At 51.9% G+C, this 16,415-nt stretch overlaps 6 protein-coding genes across 6 annotated transcripts; 2 read left to right on the top strand and 4 right to left on the bottom strand.

The window, feature by feature from the left end:
* Positions 1 to 443: 443 nt before the first annotated feature.
* Z520_01345 (uncharacterized protein) lies at positions 444 to 4,748 on the bottom strand (the record flags this gene model as incomplete). The annotated part of the gene is made up of 14 exons (XM_016771863.1): positions 444 to 766; positions 906 to 997; positions 1,074 to 1,194; positions 1,276 to 1,570; positions 1,630 to 1,688; positions 1,738 to 1,806; positions 1,870 to 2,294; positions 2,405 to 2,613; positions 2,699 to 2,880; positions 2,928 to 2,983; positions 3,043 to 3,524; positions 3,587 to 3,639; positions 3,692 to 4,673; positions 4,734 to 4,748. The coding sequence occupies 14 exons, from the start codon at positions 4,746 to 4,748 to the stop codon at positions 444 to 446; spliced, it is 3,363 nt and encodes a 1,120-aa protein (XP_016637002.1).
* A 1,367-nt stretch (positions 4,749 to 6,115) lies between these two features.
* On the bottom strand, positions 6,116 to 9,344 carry Z520_01344 (uncharacterized protein; the record flags this gene model as incomplete). The annotated part of the gene is made up of 3 exons (XM_016771862.1): positions 6,116 to 6,518; positions 6,569 to 7,618; positions 7,663 to 9,344. 3 exons carry the CDS (start codon positions 9,342 to 9,344, stop codon positions 6,116 to 6,118), a joined length of 3,135 nt encoding a protein of 1,044 aa, XP_016637001.1.
* Positions 9,345 to 10,284: 940 nt separating this feature from the next.
* On the bottom strand, positions 10,285 to 10,602 carry Z520_01343 (uncharacterized protein; the record flags this gene model as incomplete). Its single annotated transcript, XM_016771861.1, has 1 exon — positions 10,285 to 10,602. One exon carries the CDS (start codon positions 10,600 to 10,602, stop codon positions 10,285 to 10,287), a length of 318 nt encoding a protein of 105 aa, XP_016637000.1.
* A 436-nt stretch (positions 10,603 to 11,038) lies between these two features.
* Positions 11,039 to 12,868, top strand: Z520_01342 (uncharacterized protein; the record flags this gene model as incomplete). Its single annotated transcript, XM_016771860.1, has 2 exons — positions 11,039 to 11,410; positions 11,465 to 12,868. The coding sequence occupies 2 exons, from the start codon at positions 11,039 to 11,041 to the stop codon at positions 12,866 to 12,868; spliced, it is 1,776 nt and encodes a 591-aa protein (XP_016636999.1).
* An 857-nt stretch (positions 12,869 to 13,725) lies between these two features.
* Z520_01341 (uncharacterized protein) lies at positions 13,726 to 14,872 on the top strand (the record flags this gene model as incomplete). Its single annotated transcript, XM_016771859.1, has 5 exons — positions 13,726 to 14,079; positions 14,130 to 14,220; positions 14,274 to 14,364; positions 14,423 to 14,658; positions 14,712 to 14,872. The coding sequence occupies 5 exons, from the start codon at positions 13,726 to 13,728 to the stop codon at positions 14,870 to 14,872; spliced, it is 933 nt and encodes a 310-aa protein (XP_016636998.1).
* A 152-nt stretch (positions 14,873 to 15,024) lies between these two features.
* Positions 15,025 to 16,158, bottom strand: Z520_01340 (uncharacterized protein; the record flags this gene model as incomplete). The annotated part of the gene is made up of 1 exon (XM_016771858.1): positions 15,025 to 16,158. One exon carries the CDS (start codon positions 16,156 to 16,158, stop codon positions 15,025 to 15,027), a length of 1,134 nt encoding a protein of 377 aa, XP_016636997.1.
* Between the last annotated feature and the right edge of the window lie 257 nt (positions 16,159 to 16,415).

Raw genomic sequence — 16,415 nt, 5'->3', positions numbered from 1 at the left:
CTTCTCCTTCTCCTTCTCCTTCTCCTTCTCCTTCTCCTTCTCCTTCTCCTTCCCTTTCTCCTTCTTCTTCTTCTTCCTGCTGCTGGCTATCAAGCTTGTCAACGGCTATGCTGGCTTGCGAATGTGCTGATGAACTAGTCCGGTCTTTCTCAACAGCGGGCACAATCTTCGCTCTCTCGAGTACCTCCTCCACCGGTCCGGCAGATGGGGGTTCTCCTCAACAAAATTTAGATAAAGTCATTTATTGGGATGGATCTACGGTCGTTGTGTTGGCTGGACTTCAGCCCGCGACGACATCTACCGGACAAGGCTGGACGGGCGTCCTCCTCCTGGGGGTTTGTCAGTAACATATTCATTTCTCCGTATTTACCACAAACGAAATATCAAAACACCTGGAGCACCATCTTGTTTGTTTTGTACATATTCAGTAGCGGTTTCCCCACTCAGGTAGTGGGGGCTCTGAAGCGAGAAGCAACCGCGTAAACGCCTTCCATCTCCTGTCTGATATTGCGCACCGCGTCCTCGACCCGATTGCGGAACTCGGGATGTCGCTCGCTCTCCAGGGCCACATTCTCGTTTCTCAGCGTGTCCAGGTCGGTTTGGACGGCGGCAAGGTGCGTGGCGATGGCCGCTTGGATCTTGTCCTGCAGACCGCCGGCGAGGGCGGAGAATCTGCTTCTGAATTGCCGACGGTGGCGCTCGAAGAGCTGGTCGTCGCCAAACGCGTCTCCGATGATTTTCTTACGCCGCGAGTCGCTTCCTGTGCCTGGCGTGGTGTCAGACACTCTTTGAATCGGTAAAACCCATCATCCGCCCAGCACCATCATCGCTGAAACTTCAGCTGCTATTTGGAGAGCGGAAAGGGGAGGATGTATTCAGGGCCTATGGATCATCATGAGACTAACCGCTTTCCTGGATGGTCCTGTTGTATGCCGATTCCATGAGCTGGCCAATGAAGGAGCTGCGAATGCCCGAAAAAGCATCCGTTCGAAGGACGCTGTATTGTATATTAGCCCTTTAGGTGCCTGACCAGGAAGGGGGTGGTGGAGAGTGGATTTGCGTCTCTCTCTTACGATAGATCACTCTGGAAACCATCCTCTAGGTTCTCCACGGCGGCAATGAGAAGAGCTTGTCTGTGCCTCATGGTCATGGTCAATGTCCGCATTGAGCGCGCCGTGGCATCAGTTGAATCGGCTGGAAAACGTTTCGTCAGCACTGTATAGATCAGATCACATCATTCCTTGACCTGGTTAATGGGGGTGGCTCATATCGTACATAGAGCTATGGCGCAATCGAAGCAATCATCGATCGTGTTCAGCAGGTTGTCCTGCGAGGCTTGGAGATTTTGCCGGAAAGTTCGCCATGGGGTGGCCAGCTGGTCCACCATCGCCTGTATAGCTTCCTGGTTCCAGCAGCGGGGCCTTACTGTCGCTTTTGTGCTGTGATCCCCATATTTTCGACAGAAGGCGGCGTAAGTACCTGACAAAAATTTAAAAGTCTGCACATGATCACACGGCGAGTGCTCTCCGGAGAAAATGAAAGGAAAAGGACTTTGCTTACCATGAGACCACTGCCATTACTCGCATTAGCTCGGACACAAGGCACTTGGTATTATATTAGAGTACTTACCCCGTGCCATTCTATGGTAACATTATATGCAGCTTCGCTCCAATCGTTGGAGTATTGTCCTGCTCAATAATTAGCTTAGCGATAGATTTCGTGGCGGGACTTACGAACTCATGCTTCGAGCTATATGGGTATTGAATTGCTGTTCCATTGACCGCGCGTTGGCATTGACAGGGGATGCTGGCAGCTTCAACTTTTGGAGAACTTCGAATTAGACATCTCCAGGTCCTCAGAAGTCCCCACCAAGGCAACTCACGGTGTCTAATGCCTTTTCTATCTCTTCTATGGTGTCTCGAATAGCTTGCTTTCTTTCGGCACTCAGGCTTCCCGCGCCAGATTGAACCCAGAGTTCGACGGAACCCAGTAGTGCTGGAATGGCATCGAACATGTAGTCGAGCGCCGCCTGGAGTTGGCTCTCAGCGACAACGGAGAGGCAATATCTCCGGAGTTGCAAGATTCCAGAGAGATGAAGGAGGGGCATGGCCTCCTCTTTCGGGTTCCTTCGATGCTCCCAGTAATCGCGGTTGCTGACGCAGAAGACTGGCAAGTTCCCACCGGGTATGTGACTCTGGTGGGCTGTCCGAAGATCGGCTGTGACTTTCTCATTGCGTGTAGTCATAAGAAACGTCTTCAATCTGAGGTTTTCACAATCATTGGTCTGCAGGATTCTGAGGATAGAACTACTCACTCAAATTTGTCTTTGTTGATCTGTTTCCTGCGCAGGGGAAATATCAGTGTCAGTTTTATGTACCATGAAGAAAGACATACTCACTTTAACTTTTTAGCGGCATTGTGAAGCCGCACGAGCTCCTTGCTCTCTTCTTCATCGATCTCGGCTTCGGTGTCACTATCGATGCTGAAATCACTTATTTCACGCTCAGTTGCCTTTAATGATTCCTGCATCTGCTTAATCTTGTCTTTCAGCCTCTTGATGGTTGTTGGGGCATCTCCACCGAAATCTCGCTGGGCTTCGTCTGCTTGAATTTCCTGCGGAAAACATTAGTAGGACAGCCTCGAGGAGTTTGCGATGTAAGCTAGGCCAACAAGATAGTCCTAATGATTCAGCACATACCTCGGACCTTGTGCAGACAATCCCAATCCTCGACAGGGAAGCCCTCCTTGCAAGCTCGATCACCCCCATGACACTAGCATCAGTGATTGCGCGGCCGATGCGACAGACGACAAAAATCTCGTCGCAGTTGAGCAGGTATCTCTCGGTGATCTTGAGCCGAGCCGAGTTGACGTCTCGAAGGCCTGAAAATGTTAAGAAAAGAATGTTTCGATTGAAGGTATCTACCCACCTGGGAGGTCAGCGAGAATAAGGCCCTTGCTCAAAATATACGCATTGAGATAAACTCTGTCACAATCAGCTGACTGCCCTGGCCACAAAGACAGGTCTTCCTTGCGTTCACGAACTTTATCTTTCGAATGAAGGGCCATATGGAGGCTTCATTCGGAGAAGTCGACTCAGAGGTGAGCTTGATCAAGCGATCGGAACATTGGTTTGCTTCATTGAAGAATTCTCTTTCTGGGCCGGCGCCGGGCGTCTCCCTTATCGGTAAGCCGGTAGCCCTAGTCCACGTCAGCAATGTCCGGAGCACAGTCGCCTCGGAGTTATCGAGAAGGAATCTTTCGTTGTGTGCCAGGTGATTGCAAAAAGCAGCCTGGAATGTATCTTGAGCGACCTCGGCCCTCTTTTCAAGATCGTTTTGCTCCCCTTCTGGCTTGTCATTTTCCTGCGCAGGGCGGAGGTAATAGTGTCGGTATGATTGTAGAAGCTCGGTTAGTTGATCTCGAAGCTCATCCAAGGTGAAATATTCGATCTCGATGGCGAAATCGTCATTCTCGTGGTAATGATACTCAGTTGCAACACAAGTACACGCCTTCCCACTGCTACCCTGTCATTGACCGTGGAATCAGCAAGAGTCCGACTCGGGCACAGGCGAAAACAGCAACTAACCGATCGAGCGAAGCCCTCAAAATCCAAGAGCGAATTTAGGAGGCTGCTTTTGCCTGCGTGCGGTAAGAAATAAAGCAATCAAACAGTCACTTCAGGTGCACGTACCTACTTCACCGTCTCCTACCAGGGCCACAATACGAGCCGAGGGCTTTTGGAAGCGGCTCAAGTCGACAGCCTGTAGGTACAGAGCACGTATACGGGACTGGGCTTCATTGTGTAGCGATGAACTTGCAAGGACATTGACCAGATCATTCACGAGGTTCTTTGCGGTGGTAAACTCTCGCTGAAACTCTGGCTCGTGGAACCGCTCCCGCGGAGGTTCCTCTTCGGCAACATTGTGAGGAGTAGGGTCAACATAAGAGCCTGACCGACGACGGGAAGTAGATCTTATACTCCGATGCGCCCCATCAATGGATATGTTGGGGCTTGGGGACCGTGGATGGAGATAAGTGCGCGGAGTTGGAGTACCAGGCCGTGTATCTTCTGTATCAAATCTGATATTCCCCATGCCGTGGGTGACGCTGTCCACGGGACTTCCCAATCTGATATTTCCAATGCCGTGGCTGACAGTGACACTGTCCACGGGACTTCGAGTCGAATGTTGACCAGCGACGGAAGTGGTAGGGAAAGATTGGGAATGGTGCCGGCCAGCTCCCGGAAGAGAGTCAGATCTACTGGACGATCCTGCTGCCCTTTCCGAAAGCTCTAATCCGGTACGCGTAGCCGGGCTGAGCACTGTATAGGATGGTGTTGGACTTGTTCCATGGCTGGTGCCGGAAGGCGGGATTGGAGTTGTCATTCCCTCCGTGGCAGGCGGTGTAATAGAAAAGGAAGGCGTTCTGGCGCGGGCAGATGAGCTATTGTGGGTAGAGAGGCTTGATGCCTCATCGGGCTCTCTTTCGATCGAAGGGATTGGCACATCCGGGTCGAAATCCAACGTCCCAGGAAGGCTAGCAGAGTCCGAACGACTCCTAGTTGAAGAGGGCGTGAATTGACTTGGACTGATTGTGTCGCTGTCACTCCGCGCAGATTGAGCTCGAGTCCTATGGAGTGCAGATGAGTCGGCAGGAGAGCGATCTGCCTCGAGCTAAACAACAGTCATTAGCTTCTTGATGGAGCAATAGCTCTGGAGAACAGTCGGACTTACAGGTCGTCTCACCATGCTTGAGGGCTTTCCGGGGTTAGAAGTTTGTCAGTTATTAGATCGAGAACATGGGAACCTGCCAGTGTTGAAAAATGAATACTTGAAGAAAGTCGAAAGGGCAGCTTGGACTTCCTGTACGATTATGCACACCCATGTCGTGCTCTGTGACCAAATCCACCCCCCACCATGGAGCTAGGAGCGGAAGGATGCTATTCCAGAACATAGGCACTAATGTCGCAGATATGCAGCATACCAAACGCCTTTTGCTAGAGAAGAGGTCGACCCCCAGGTGAACCTTTCGGTCTCTTGCGTGAGGCTGACAGACTGGCCCATTGTGCATGTAGAGAGCGTTCATTTTCCATGGCCATAGCCCAGAGTGAGGTCAAGATCGAGGAAACCAAGGGCTTCAGAGAATAGGATTTACCTCGTGTCTGTACCACTTTCACTCCCGCTGCACGCCATAGGGGCAGCTGCATTGCCATCGCCCAACGATGCAGGGTGTATGGACCAGGGTTGCAAATAATGAGTCGCATGTTGCCATGTTGGAGTGGTATGCGCATTAGTTGACGCCCAGGCTCTATAAGCGCCTTCGAGCAGAAGAAATAAGCGCTTGCATATGCAAGCAGTCCATAAAGGGTGGTCGTACGGGGGGTGGGAGAGGTACGGAGTACTCGTACCCCAGAGTGCTTCACACCCTCGAGAGATTGTGTCGACCATGTACCATGTACTTTTGGGCGCCAAAGCGTCCATCCTCCGTACCCAGCACTTCGTCAAGGTCGCACGATTGGCTTGGTTTCAGCCACATACCCACCTTGAGACAGCGGCCATCACCACGGGCGTTCTCGCCCAGCACGGAACTCACAGGCAGACACAGGGCAGACACATGCAGGAGGTTGGGTAGGAGGGGCTGCTCGAAAGTAATGCTGAGCCGATAACCGATGTCGGCACATGATCGGGTTTTCAAAGGTCAACATGGCAAGTGAATGCGTCGTCAGTATTGAGTTGATGGTTTACCTAGCGAGCTAAGAAGCTAAGTGTGTTCAGGACGACGAATGCTATCAAATTACTTGCCCAGCGAGGCCAAGGCCGCTCTTTCCGTGACACAACAGCTGGGACGGAGTAGTCGAGGGTGGGACGTTGGATATTGCATTCAAGAGAGCAGGCGAGTGGTCCTGGAGGGGGATATTTCTCTACGCGCCTTTGCGTCGTTGTTTATTGCGGCTCTCAGCATCAGGCCTCAACTTGAAATTCAAGGCTTTAACACTGCCGAACCAATCTCCCCTGGGTGGTCCTATGCTGAGCCTAGTATTACAGCCCAGTCTGAACGCCAACATTCGATGAGCCAAGTTTCCAATCAATCACCCTACAGCAACTGCTTACCTCTCTCAACCTAGGTACCGAAGATACCTCAAAAGATGCAACCCTGTAAACCTGCCGTCAAAAACAGGCTGGAGGTGGTCGAACAATGCGAGCTCATGGTCCTTGGGTATTCCATTCGGACCCTGTACGAGCACTCCTTCCTGACCCTGGCCTGTATCTGTTTCCAAAGGCCCAAGAGGATGTGGTTTGAGGAGCACTTTCCGAGCCATCTGCGCCAGGGTAGCCGACTCCTGCAGTTCTGAAGAACCCTCGGCTTCTAGTCCGGAAGGCCGCTCGTGTCCCTCACCAGAATCTTCTGTTCGACCTGCAAGTATCTGCGAAAGATTGAATTGAGCCTGTGCCAGAGCGGCTTCCGTGCAGATACCTGGTCGAGTTTGGTCGATGTCGAGAATCTTGCGCATATACAGCCTGTGACCCATTAACACCTTTCGAAGAGCTCGTGGGACTCGTGTACTTACTCCGCCTCGGCCAATTCATTCAACCACCGATGAGCTGCCCCAACAGCGTAATAGCTTTGGAGAGTCAGCAGCCCGAATTTTCCATGCAACTTTAACCTGGCCTCCAGCACCTCCTTGTGCAGATTAAGAGCACGCTGCTTATCACCACTTTGAAGAACCAGACACGCAAGGTCGAAGCGCCATCTATTAGTGGCTGCTGATTGTCCCGTGGCAACTTGCACCCAATGCAATCCATACTCGGCCAAAGGAACAGCTTGTTCGAAGTTTCCTTCGTACATGAGGCAGTAGGCTTTGTGATGGTAATACTTTGCGTACTCATATGGAATCTCTTCTGGCGGTCCCCAGCGTTGATATTTCTCGAAGCACATGTCAAAGATGCGAGCCGCTTCTCTGTATTGGTTGTATTGCAAAAGGACACAAGCGTAATCTGACCACGCGTTGTGAAGCAGTATGTCATCATTTTTAGTGTAGTCAAATGGGTCACAATTCTCCTGGTGCTTGACGCGAATGTCGAGCACCTTAGCGATGCGGTCTCTGCATTCGGCCAGATGGGCTATCCCTGAGTCCTGGAGTAGGAGTGAGACCACAACATGGATGTTAGCACGGAGCAGATCTTCTCGGAAGCCGCCTTGATCGAGAATAGCTTCTGCTGATCTGAGAAGCTCCAGCCCTTCGACGGTCAGGCATCTTTCCCACAGGTCAATGCCGGCGTCAGAAATAAGCCGGGCTAGCTTGACTGAAGGTGGGATCTCGATAATGCCAGACTGCCACAGTCGTTTGATACTCAGGACATGAGGCAAGTACTGTCTGCAGATGGGCCATTTCTCGGGCTCAGGAACTTGAATTGGCGAAGGGTGAGGGAATCGCCCTCGAATGAGCAAGAAAACCCTTTCAAAAACTTTCGTTCGTTCCGCCGCATTGTCGGGTTGATTGAGCTCCTCTAAAATCTTGGCCTGCAGCTTCCGGTGAATGGTCAAGAATTCTTCGCCATCACGATTTCGTATTGTGATAAGACGCCTTTTCGATAGCTTGGTCGTCATCCGATTCCATCTGCTTTTATTAGACCTCGACAAAAACTAACCAGGATTGCTTACCGCATTGGTGAATGTGAATGCAACATCTCAAGCAGTGGATCTTCGTGTGGTCCCACCAACAGATCCTTTTGGATATTATCGCTGTCAAAGAATGCCAGTATGTTAAGAAGTTGACGTGCCTCCGTCTCGACCTCTCTTAAGCCGATGTTCCATACCATTTCCATAGCGGCATTGGCATCAGAAGAGGCTTCTCGTGCGTTTCGCGACATCTGCCTCTCGTTCCAGAGCTCCACGAAGTACGCCAGCGTACATTCTGAAGCCAGGACGAAGCCAGCGATGAGCGACAACGCAAGTGGAAGTTTCTCCGCTCTCTTCGCTATGTCTCCTGCTAACTTGTACTCCGGATGCGATTTCATATCCTCAAGGGGCTCGCCTCGGTTGGCAGATTTGAGGAGCAGCTCGCGACTTTCTTCTAGAGTGAGGGCATTCAAGTCGATGGCCGAAGTCTTGTCGGACAGCCGCGATACGTCGAGGTCAGTATTTCGTGTAGTGATGAGAACTGACCCGTGAGTCTTAGACATGTCTGATGGGAGGAATCGGCGAAGGTCAAATCCTTCATCCACATTGTCAAACACAAGCAGCCATCGGCCCTTAGTTCGTTCAAGAAATTCACGACCCATGTTGACCAGTCGTTCCTCTTCTGCCACTTCTTCGGCATTGGCTATCACATTTAAAGCAATCTGGCAGAAAGAGTCGGCACAAACCATGGCAGTCTCCGCAGGGACCCAAAAGATGTACGAGTAGCAGCTCTTGAACTTCCACGTATAAGCTGTGGCAATTGCAGACTTCCCGATGCCGCCAGGCCCACGAATCACGGCGACGTGGCCCTCCTCTTTCATTCTGTCGTCGATAGTTCCGAGGTCAACAATTCGCCCAACGAAGTCAGGGTTCCAGGGTGGTTGGAGGGTGCAGATTGTTGCATGACCCGAATGAGCTGAAACGGTTGGCTCGACACTCTTCCATTGAGCAAGTGGAGTGGTGGCCGCGCTCTTCGTGGCTTCTTCGACTTTGAGTTCTCGAACCCTCTGCATATAGGTATAGGAGAGGCCCCTTGAGCTCAGCCGTGGCCGGCTTGCAAGCGCTTTTGAAGGGGGATCATCTCCAAGCTCCAGATTTGATTTCTCTGTCCAAAGGCCTTGAATTTGAGTGGCCAATGAATCTATTCTTTGATGTTGGAAGTGTGACTTCCCAGACTGCTCCTGGATGAAGTCCTGCAGGAGAGTGAATTTGTCCCCTTCATAAGTAGAAACGGAGACGGTGCGTGACGTCTCAACACTGTCGATCTCAACCGAGGTAAGAGCAAGTTGTTGCAGATGGTCGCCCAGATGTTTGTAATATGATTCAAAAGAACAATCAAACAGGCAGAGTGGGCACTGCATCTGACTTGGTACAGTGTCCGATGGCTTTACACAAAGCTTCGACACGGTTGGGATATGTTCCTCTGACATATGGTGAGTCGATGCGAGATGCTCGCAGAAAGCGCCCTCGTCCAGCCATTCCTCTGAACACGTCTCGCATGACCAAACATATTGAATGTAATGTGTATAAAGCTCATGATGTATCCAAGCGTCCTGCGTTGCATAAGTCTTCGGGCCTTGTACGCATTGATTGGAGGTGCAAACGTAAGGCTCAAGGTCGGCGAAAAGATGTGTAATCCACTCCGCGCTTGTAGAGACATCCATGACTGTAGGCTCTTCCTGCTTTCGGTGCTCCGGATAAGGGGAATGTCCTTGAGCGAGTCGCTGGCTCATTGCAGGACGCTCCGCCTCTGTCCTCGGCCCTCCCACAGTTATTGGCAATGCACAATAGGGACACAAGAAACTTCGACCTGCGTGTAGCGGAATAGGTGGAGATGGGATTGGAATTGCTACCGATCCAAGACCCTCATCGAATTCGGTTACTGACGTAGCGACGTTTGTAATATATCCTGAATCAGCTTTTGAAAACACCGTGCCGCTGTTTGAAGCTGTATCACTCGCCGTCGTAGAAGCGAGTCGGTGCAATGCAGCCCTTTGGTCGTTGAGCATGAATGTCGGTGGCAGCCGTCCATCCTTAGAACTAGGGCTACCAAGAGGTTCGACACGTCCACCTTGCATTCTGCCAGAACGTGGAGTAGTTGCCTCCGTTCTCTTTTGACTCCCAGGATATTTGTCAGCTCTCAGACTCCTCAGATGGCACTTACGCAGCCAATTTGCATGTCCAAGCCTCTGCCTCAGCTGTTCAGGGGCCTTCGGAAACAAACGGGCGGCCAGTTGAATGTCAGTTTTGTCATCGCCGATTAGGACGTCGCTGGAAAACATATCGGAAGGGAAAGGGTTTTTTAGAGTGGCATTGAGCCCCTGTAATGTTTCCAAGACAGATGAAATCAGACCAAGTCTTTCTTTCAGTAACTCTTCTGATACTGGCAGTTTTGGAATGGTCTTGAGGTCGCTTTGCCGGTCGAAGTACGAGGACCAATTATCCTCGAGGAGCGCTGGGCTAAGTAAAGGCGTGGCAGTGATCTGGAGATCCTCCAAGACTAAGTGGATGGCATATGTCAGTTGAAGGCTCACGGCCCGGTTCAATCGAAGGCCTGCCCGTTTATGAAAGAACACTCATAGGATATCCTTGCGGCGATGAGGATCAATGGGACTTGCCATTCTGCAGCTTCTGGTTTAAGTTCTCAAGGAGATCGACCACTTGATCACGCAGATCTGAGCTCTTACGCAGAGCATGGTCAAGAGAGCCATTCTCGGCGTGGTGGACGTTGGCCCAATGTACCAAGCTGTTCTTGAAGCTTTCGAGGAAATCGGCATTGCCCTCCCATACCGGTCGATTCGCCTCAAGAAGCAAAGAAAGCTGGTCGAACGTCTGCCGACAGTCTTCGTACGCTGCAGCTATTTGTGCATGTTGATAATAACCTCCAAGCTCCTTCCGAGAACGGCGTATCGAGGGGCCCATTATTTGACACGACACAGATGAACGTAGTGCTTGCCGATGGAGGATGGCTCCGGTTGTTCACTCCCTTGACGGCACAGTAAGGCTGAATCGCGGGGTTCTCTGAGAGAAAAGCCCAACACTTCCGAAGCCGTCGAGCTATTGTTGCCAGCACTGGGGTGACAAGTCTCGCCCAGGCTTGAATCGCCCCACGCTTATCGCAAGCCCCATGTCGGTTACAGCAGCTCTACCTGCAGATGGCTAGCTTCGGCAGAGGAGAGCAATGGTTAGTGGAACGTGGCTTGAGGGGTGAAATTGAAGCGAAAAAAACCGAATCGAGACCCTGCAGGAGGCGCGACTGGTCGTCGTCGCTCAGCCGCACTTCACGTTTTCGCCTTTTCACTGCTGGAGCATCTGTCTTTGCTACCTGCGAGTCAGTCGGCGAATGTAACCTTTCAACATGTCCGGCTTCGAAGTGGTCGGGCTGATACTAGGGTTGTATCCGCTCGTCGTCGATGCCGTTGACTATTGCAGAAGATTCAGATCCGGCGAGGTCATCCATGATCTGCTGGAAGAGGTTCGCGCCGAGAAAGTCATCTTCTGTAACTGGATCCAACATCTTTGTATCTCCCAGCTTTCAGGGACTGATCTACAGGGCATCTTGGACAATAATTCAGAGACATTCGGGCTATGGAAGAATGACGGGTTTCTGACGAGCCTGATGGCGTCGCGCGACATGGAATCCACCAGGTCGATTGCCGCAACTCTGATCGACATCCACGCCGAGCTGCAACACATTCATCAATATTTGGAGAGGATCAAGCCAGGTCGCGTGAGTCCGCTCAAGAGGCCCGGAGCCAGGTCTCAGCGAAGCTGACAACAATAGGTCGACAGGATGGCCAACCTCAAAGCTCAGATCCTTGCGCTGGGGTCGGGTCTAGACAGCTCAGGACTCAAGAGGCGAGTGAGAAAGATCCATCAGCTTAATGAGAGGCTACGCCGGGTGATGGATTCCTCCCCCGAGCGAAGATACCCTCAAGGGCCATTGCCAGTGCCCACCCTGACGAGTGCCTCATGCTCGACCTTTGCCACGGGGGTTTTTCGAGCAGTCGAAAGTCATTTTCGTTGCTCTTGCCAACGTTCCCATCCCACGAAATTGCAGCTCCCCTTGATCAGGCAGCAAGAACATCAAAATGCTCCAGCTCGAAGGGCGGGACTGCAGCTTTTGTTTTCCGTCAACGACGACGCCTCTTCCGTCAAGTACGACAGTGCTCAGTCGATTTCAGCTACCATTAGCAACGTATCTCTTTCGGGCGAGACGTCCGTCTCCTCCTTGAAATCGCAACCTACTGAGAACGAGCACTCTCAGGGAGACTATCCGCTTTCATCTGTGCGGAGCAACAACTCTCTCAACAGCTCTGTTACGCTGGTGTTCAGTCCCAAATGTTATTCCGTGTCGGTGATCGAATGTGAAGGAGGGAGGGGTGATGAGATCACGGACCTATGCTCGTCCTTTCGATCGCTTGAGCAGGAATCCGATAGTCTCCTCAAAAGGCCGAGTCTAGGATACTTGCGAGCGCCTGATGATGTTAGTTATGAGCTTCGGTCTCCAAAGCCCATCACCGAGGGAGACTCACGGTGCATTCTGTCGCTGGAAGATTTGTTTTCTGGAGACCACACCAAACTAGCACGTCGACATCGGCTCGGCCTGGCACTTCGGTTGGCATGCGGTATTACTCAACTGCTTCAGACTCCCTGGATTCGCGCAAATTGGACGTGGGGTGACTTTTCCGTGATGACCGATCGACAGCAAGGTCTCATCGATGACAGTCTGTTCGTTACGAAACAGTTTCAGTCCTTCGGAGGGCCTCATCAACCAAGTGTGCCCAGCGGAAAGACAGCCTCTCAGTATCTCGGCATAGCTCTACCTGAGCCAATTCTCGCTCGCCTTGGCTATGCATTGATAGAACTGGCCTCCGGCAAACGTCTTGCGAGTCTGCAGGATTCAAATGGCCCAACAAGCTCAGACCGAGATTTGCAAGATCTCTTACTTGCTCGTCACCTCCTAGATACGGGTTTCGTGGTCGACCACGAGTGTCAGGCTTACAGCAACGTCGTCCATGCTTGTCTGTACCAAATGGTAAAGGGAGCAGGAGGCTTTGGCGCAAAGAAGCTGAAATCCCAGGACCCGTCTTTTGAGAGAGATATGACTCGAGCCATTGTGCAGCCTCTTTACAATCTTTGCAGCAACTCATGGGGAGGTCCATTAGTAGCCGTGACAGCATTCTAAGGGTGGAAAGCGGGAAGAATCAGCTTCTGAGAAACAGTGCTCGGGCCCAGGGTGTCTCAGTGCCCCAAATGTAGTACCGTAATGCCTTTCCGTATTCACATGGCATCAGTCAATTGAGATTCCAGTAGTTCATGTTCATTCTTTCTCATACTTCCTAGTGCTAGGAAAGTTATTTGGGAACTGACCACGCAGTGGGAGCTTGGTGAGGGGCTTCAACTCGCTGGTGGTGGCACTTGCACCCCCGCCTGCACTGGCCCCAGTTGCCCGACTAATTTGGCTAACGACCTCACCTACTCGCTAGGTACGTACATCCTTCAATTCCTACCAGTGCAGAACATTGCCCTTCCAGTTGTAGACACCGCTCGCGAGCATGAATTCCTCTCCATGTCCATCAGCCCTTACATCTATGCCTGGTGAGTACGTCAAATTTGTCCGCCCAGACAGCAAACTGACAGACATCACTATCTCAGTCGAGACACCATCGCGTTCCAGCTCACCCTCGAGTGAGGCCTCAGAAACTACTGCCAGCTCTTGGAATCTCAAGACCTCGCTACTTCCTCCGTGGGTCACGAAAGCCCTGCTTGCCGCCGACCACGATACACGCAAACAACCGTGGAAGGCGACCTTTGGAGAAAGCATTGGCCAAAGCTTTGGCTCAGAGGCAGACTTGGTCAGGATTGATCGAGGCTTCGGTGGGATTGATGATCCTTCGTGTCCCTTCAACACACAAGGAAGCAGTTTGGCTGCTTGACACCAGGAATCTCGGTTGTCTTCGCCAGATATTTCAAGAGGACGGAACCAAGGCACATTCCCACCTTTGGATCATGCGGAAGCCGTGACTTCTGTGTACCAACACAATGTCGCACAACGAGGGGGCTATCATTGCGCCACTCAAGTTCTTGAAATGGCTACGTCTTTACGAGACTGAGAAGCCTTTCCAGGTTTTCATTAATATTCCAGAAGATGCTCAAGATCAGCGCACAACCAACCTTGCTTTCCATAGCGTCGAGGTCCATATCCAAGATGTTCGAAACTTTCCACCCCATTACTTTTCTCTAGACAAGCACGGCTTCATGTATCGCCAACAGAAATTGGACGCAGCTCATATTGCAGATCGCGACAAGGTCGAAGAGCTGTATCTCCCGGAAATGGAGGCCTTACTCAAAGCCGAATTGGGGGATGTTGACCGCATCTTCTTCTTTGACTGGAGGGTCCGTTAGTTGTGAAAGCGCGACCCCAACTGGATACTGACATCTTCCAGCTACGGATGAACGCCCCCGAGATCGAAGGCACTGTCATCGACCTCAATGACCTCACGACCTGGCTGCGACCCGCATTACATGTCCATGTTGGTGTGTGCGAAAGAGACCCTTCCAAATAGGTCAATCTAACATCAAATGAACAGATCAGAGTCCTTTGGCCGTGATACGACGAATTCTCATGCAGCTTCCTTCGGAGGCTGAACATCTACTACAGAGTCGCATTCGTGTCGTCAAGTGAGTGAAATATTCCATGCATATTCAGGCTGCTGAACATTGACATTCTATCTACTAGCTTGTGGCGGCCAATCATCGACTGTGTTAGAGACTACCCCTTGGCGATCTGCGATGGCAGCACCGTCTTGCCGTCAGATATGGTCGAAGCCGATCATGTCAGACGGCATTACACAGGCTCGACCATGTACTTGCAGCACAATGAACGACAGAAGTTCTTCTATATGAGCCGGCAGACCAGGGACGAGATACTGATATTCAAGAATTTCGATTCCGCCGAGGGCGTAGCGGCCACATGTATGAGAGCCTTGAATTCTCAACTCTTGTTGGTCATCCCTAACGGTAGATAGGTGCACCGCATGCATCATTCTTGGACCCTGCGGTCCCTCCCGCATTCATTCCTAGACAGAGTATCGAAGTGAGAGCTCTGGTATTCACATACCCGCCACACCACGAAAGCGGGTTTCTCGAAGAAAATCCGACTCAGACGCAAGGTCTTGCAGCGAATTAGACTCTACAGAGTTGGTCGTGATTGAGTTTGCACGGGCTCGCAGTGGGATTGGGATTGTGAATAGATCCATTGCTATGAGCTGGCTGAAGCAGACATGTCCAAGCTTCTCTTGCTTACTTCATTGGCGATGTCATTGATATCCAGAATGCCAGTTAGTATGGAAGGGGTCTGCTTCTGTCCCAATCCTTGCCCAGAACCCAAGCCATGCCGTCCATTGCCTTCTCCTTGATCTCTGGCGTGTGCGCCTCAGGAAACGGCAGCGAAACCCAGCCTACATGACCATAGCCGTGCAGCACATCGATCTTCGTCTCGGCGACTCCACCGTCCCTCAACACGCGTTCATAGATGACCGCGTCGTCACGGAGGACATCCAACTCGCCGCCATGCACATAGACTCTTTGAGGGTGATGTTCCTTGATCTCTGAAAGATCCAGGTTGAGAGGTGAGAACCACGGTGAATGGAAATCGGTCTTGAGTCTCTTGACCGAGTTGGCCAGAGACGCGGCGTTGATGATGGGCGCGTTGGCATTCTCCTCGCGAGACCGGAACGTGGACGCGTATTTGGATGGGACAATGTCTCGATGGACGATATGAGGGAGGGAGATGAAGAGGCCTGTGATGGGAGAGACAAGTCTCGGTGTTAGCCCGCGTACCAGCTCTGCGTGCCCGTGTCCTTCTCCTGCCCTTGCAGCAGCCGCGATCCCAGCTATGACTGCCGAGATGCTTGCGCCGGCACTACATCCCGCCAGCACGAATCCGAGCGCAGGATCAAACTCGATGCCTTCTTCGTCGCGGTCGAGGACTCCCTGATTGAGGTTTCGTGGCTCAGACAACCACGCCACCACCTCCCAGGCACTCTGCATCGGTGCCGGGAACGGGTTCTCCGGCGCCAGCTTGTACGACGGACAGACGACCACGGCTCCAAAATAACTCGCAAATGCCCGGGCCGGGGACAGCGCGAATCTGGGCGTGCCAAAGGCGAAGCTTCCTCCGTGCATGTACACGATCAGAGGGCACTTTTTGACCTTCTTCTGGTGATGTCCATGGCCCTCACCATTATTTCCTTTCGAGACGGGCCGAATGACGATGGCATGGCTCACAAACCCCTGGTCCGCAAGAGGGATATCGATCGTCGACTCGTGCAAGTCGGGCGGACACGGACCGAGGATCTCGATGGCGGCTTGCTCCATGGCTTGCAGTTCTTTGCGGCGGGCTGATATGGCCTCGGGCGAGTTCTCATCATCATCAGAGATGGGGGCGGTGAATTCGAATGGTGTTGTTGTCATGGTTTCAGGGGGAAGGGTACTAGTAGTATTCAAAAGGCGGACTGATGTGAAGAACGTAGCAGCGTCTCGGGCAATGTCTCGATACCTAGATATATATAAAGCTGCTAACGTACGTATCCCCCCAGGGCGCTCAAGGAGCACCCGACCTTTCAGGATCAAGTCTCCTCCATGCTACAAGCAAAATACTCAGGTAGGAAGTGCTAGTATACTGAACATGCCAATATATCCCAGCCCATCACCATTCCGGAAAGGGCAGC

This window comes from Fonsecaea multimorphosa (assembly GCF_000836435.1).
Source record: "Fonsecaea multimorphosa CBS 102226 unplaced genomic scaffold supercont1.2, whole genome shotgun sequence".
In the NCBI taxonomy this organism is placed as follows: domain Eukaryota; kingdom Fungi; phylum Ascomycota; class Eurotiomycetes; order Chaetothyriales; family Herpotrichiellaceae; genus Fonsecaea; species Fonsecaea multimorphosa.
This window is presented reverse-complemented; position numbering and strand designations above follow the sequence as displayed.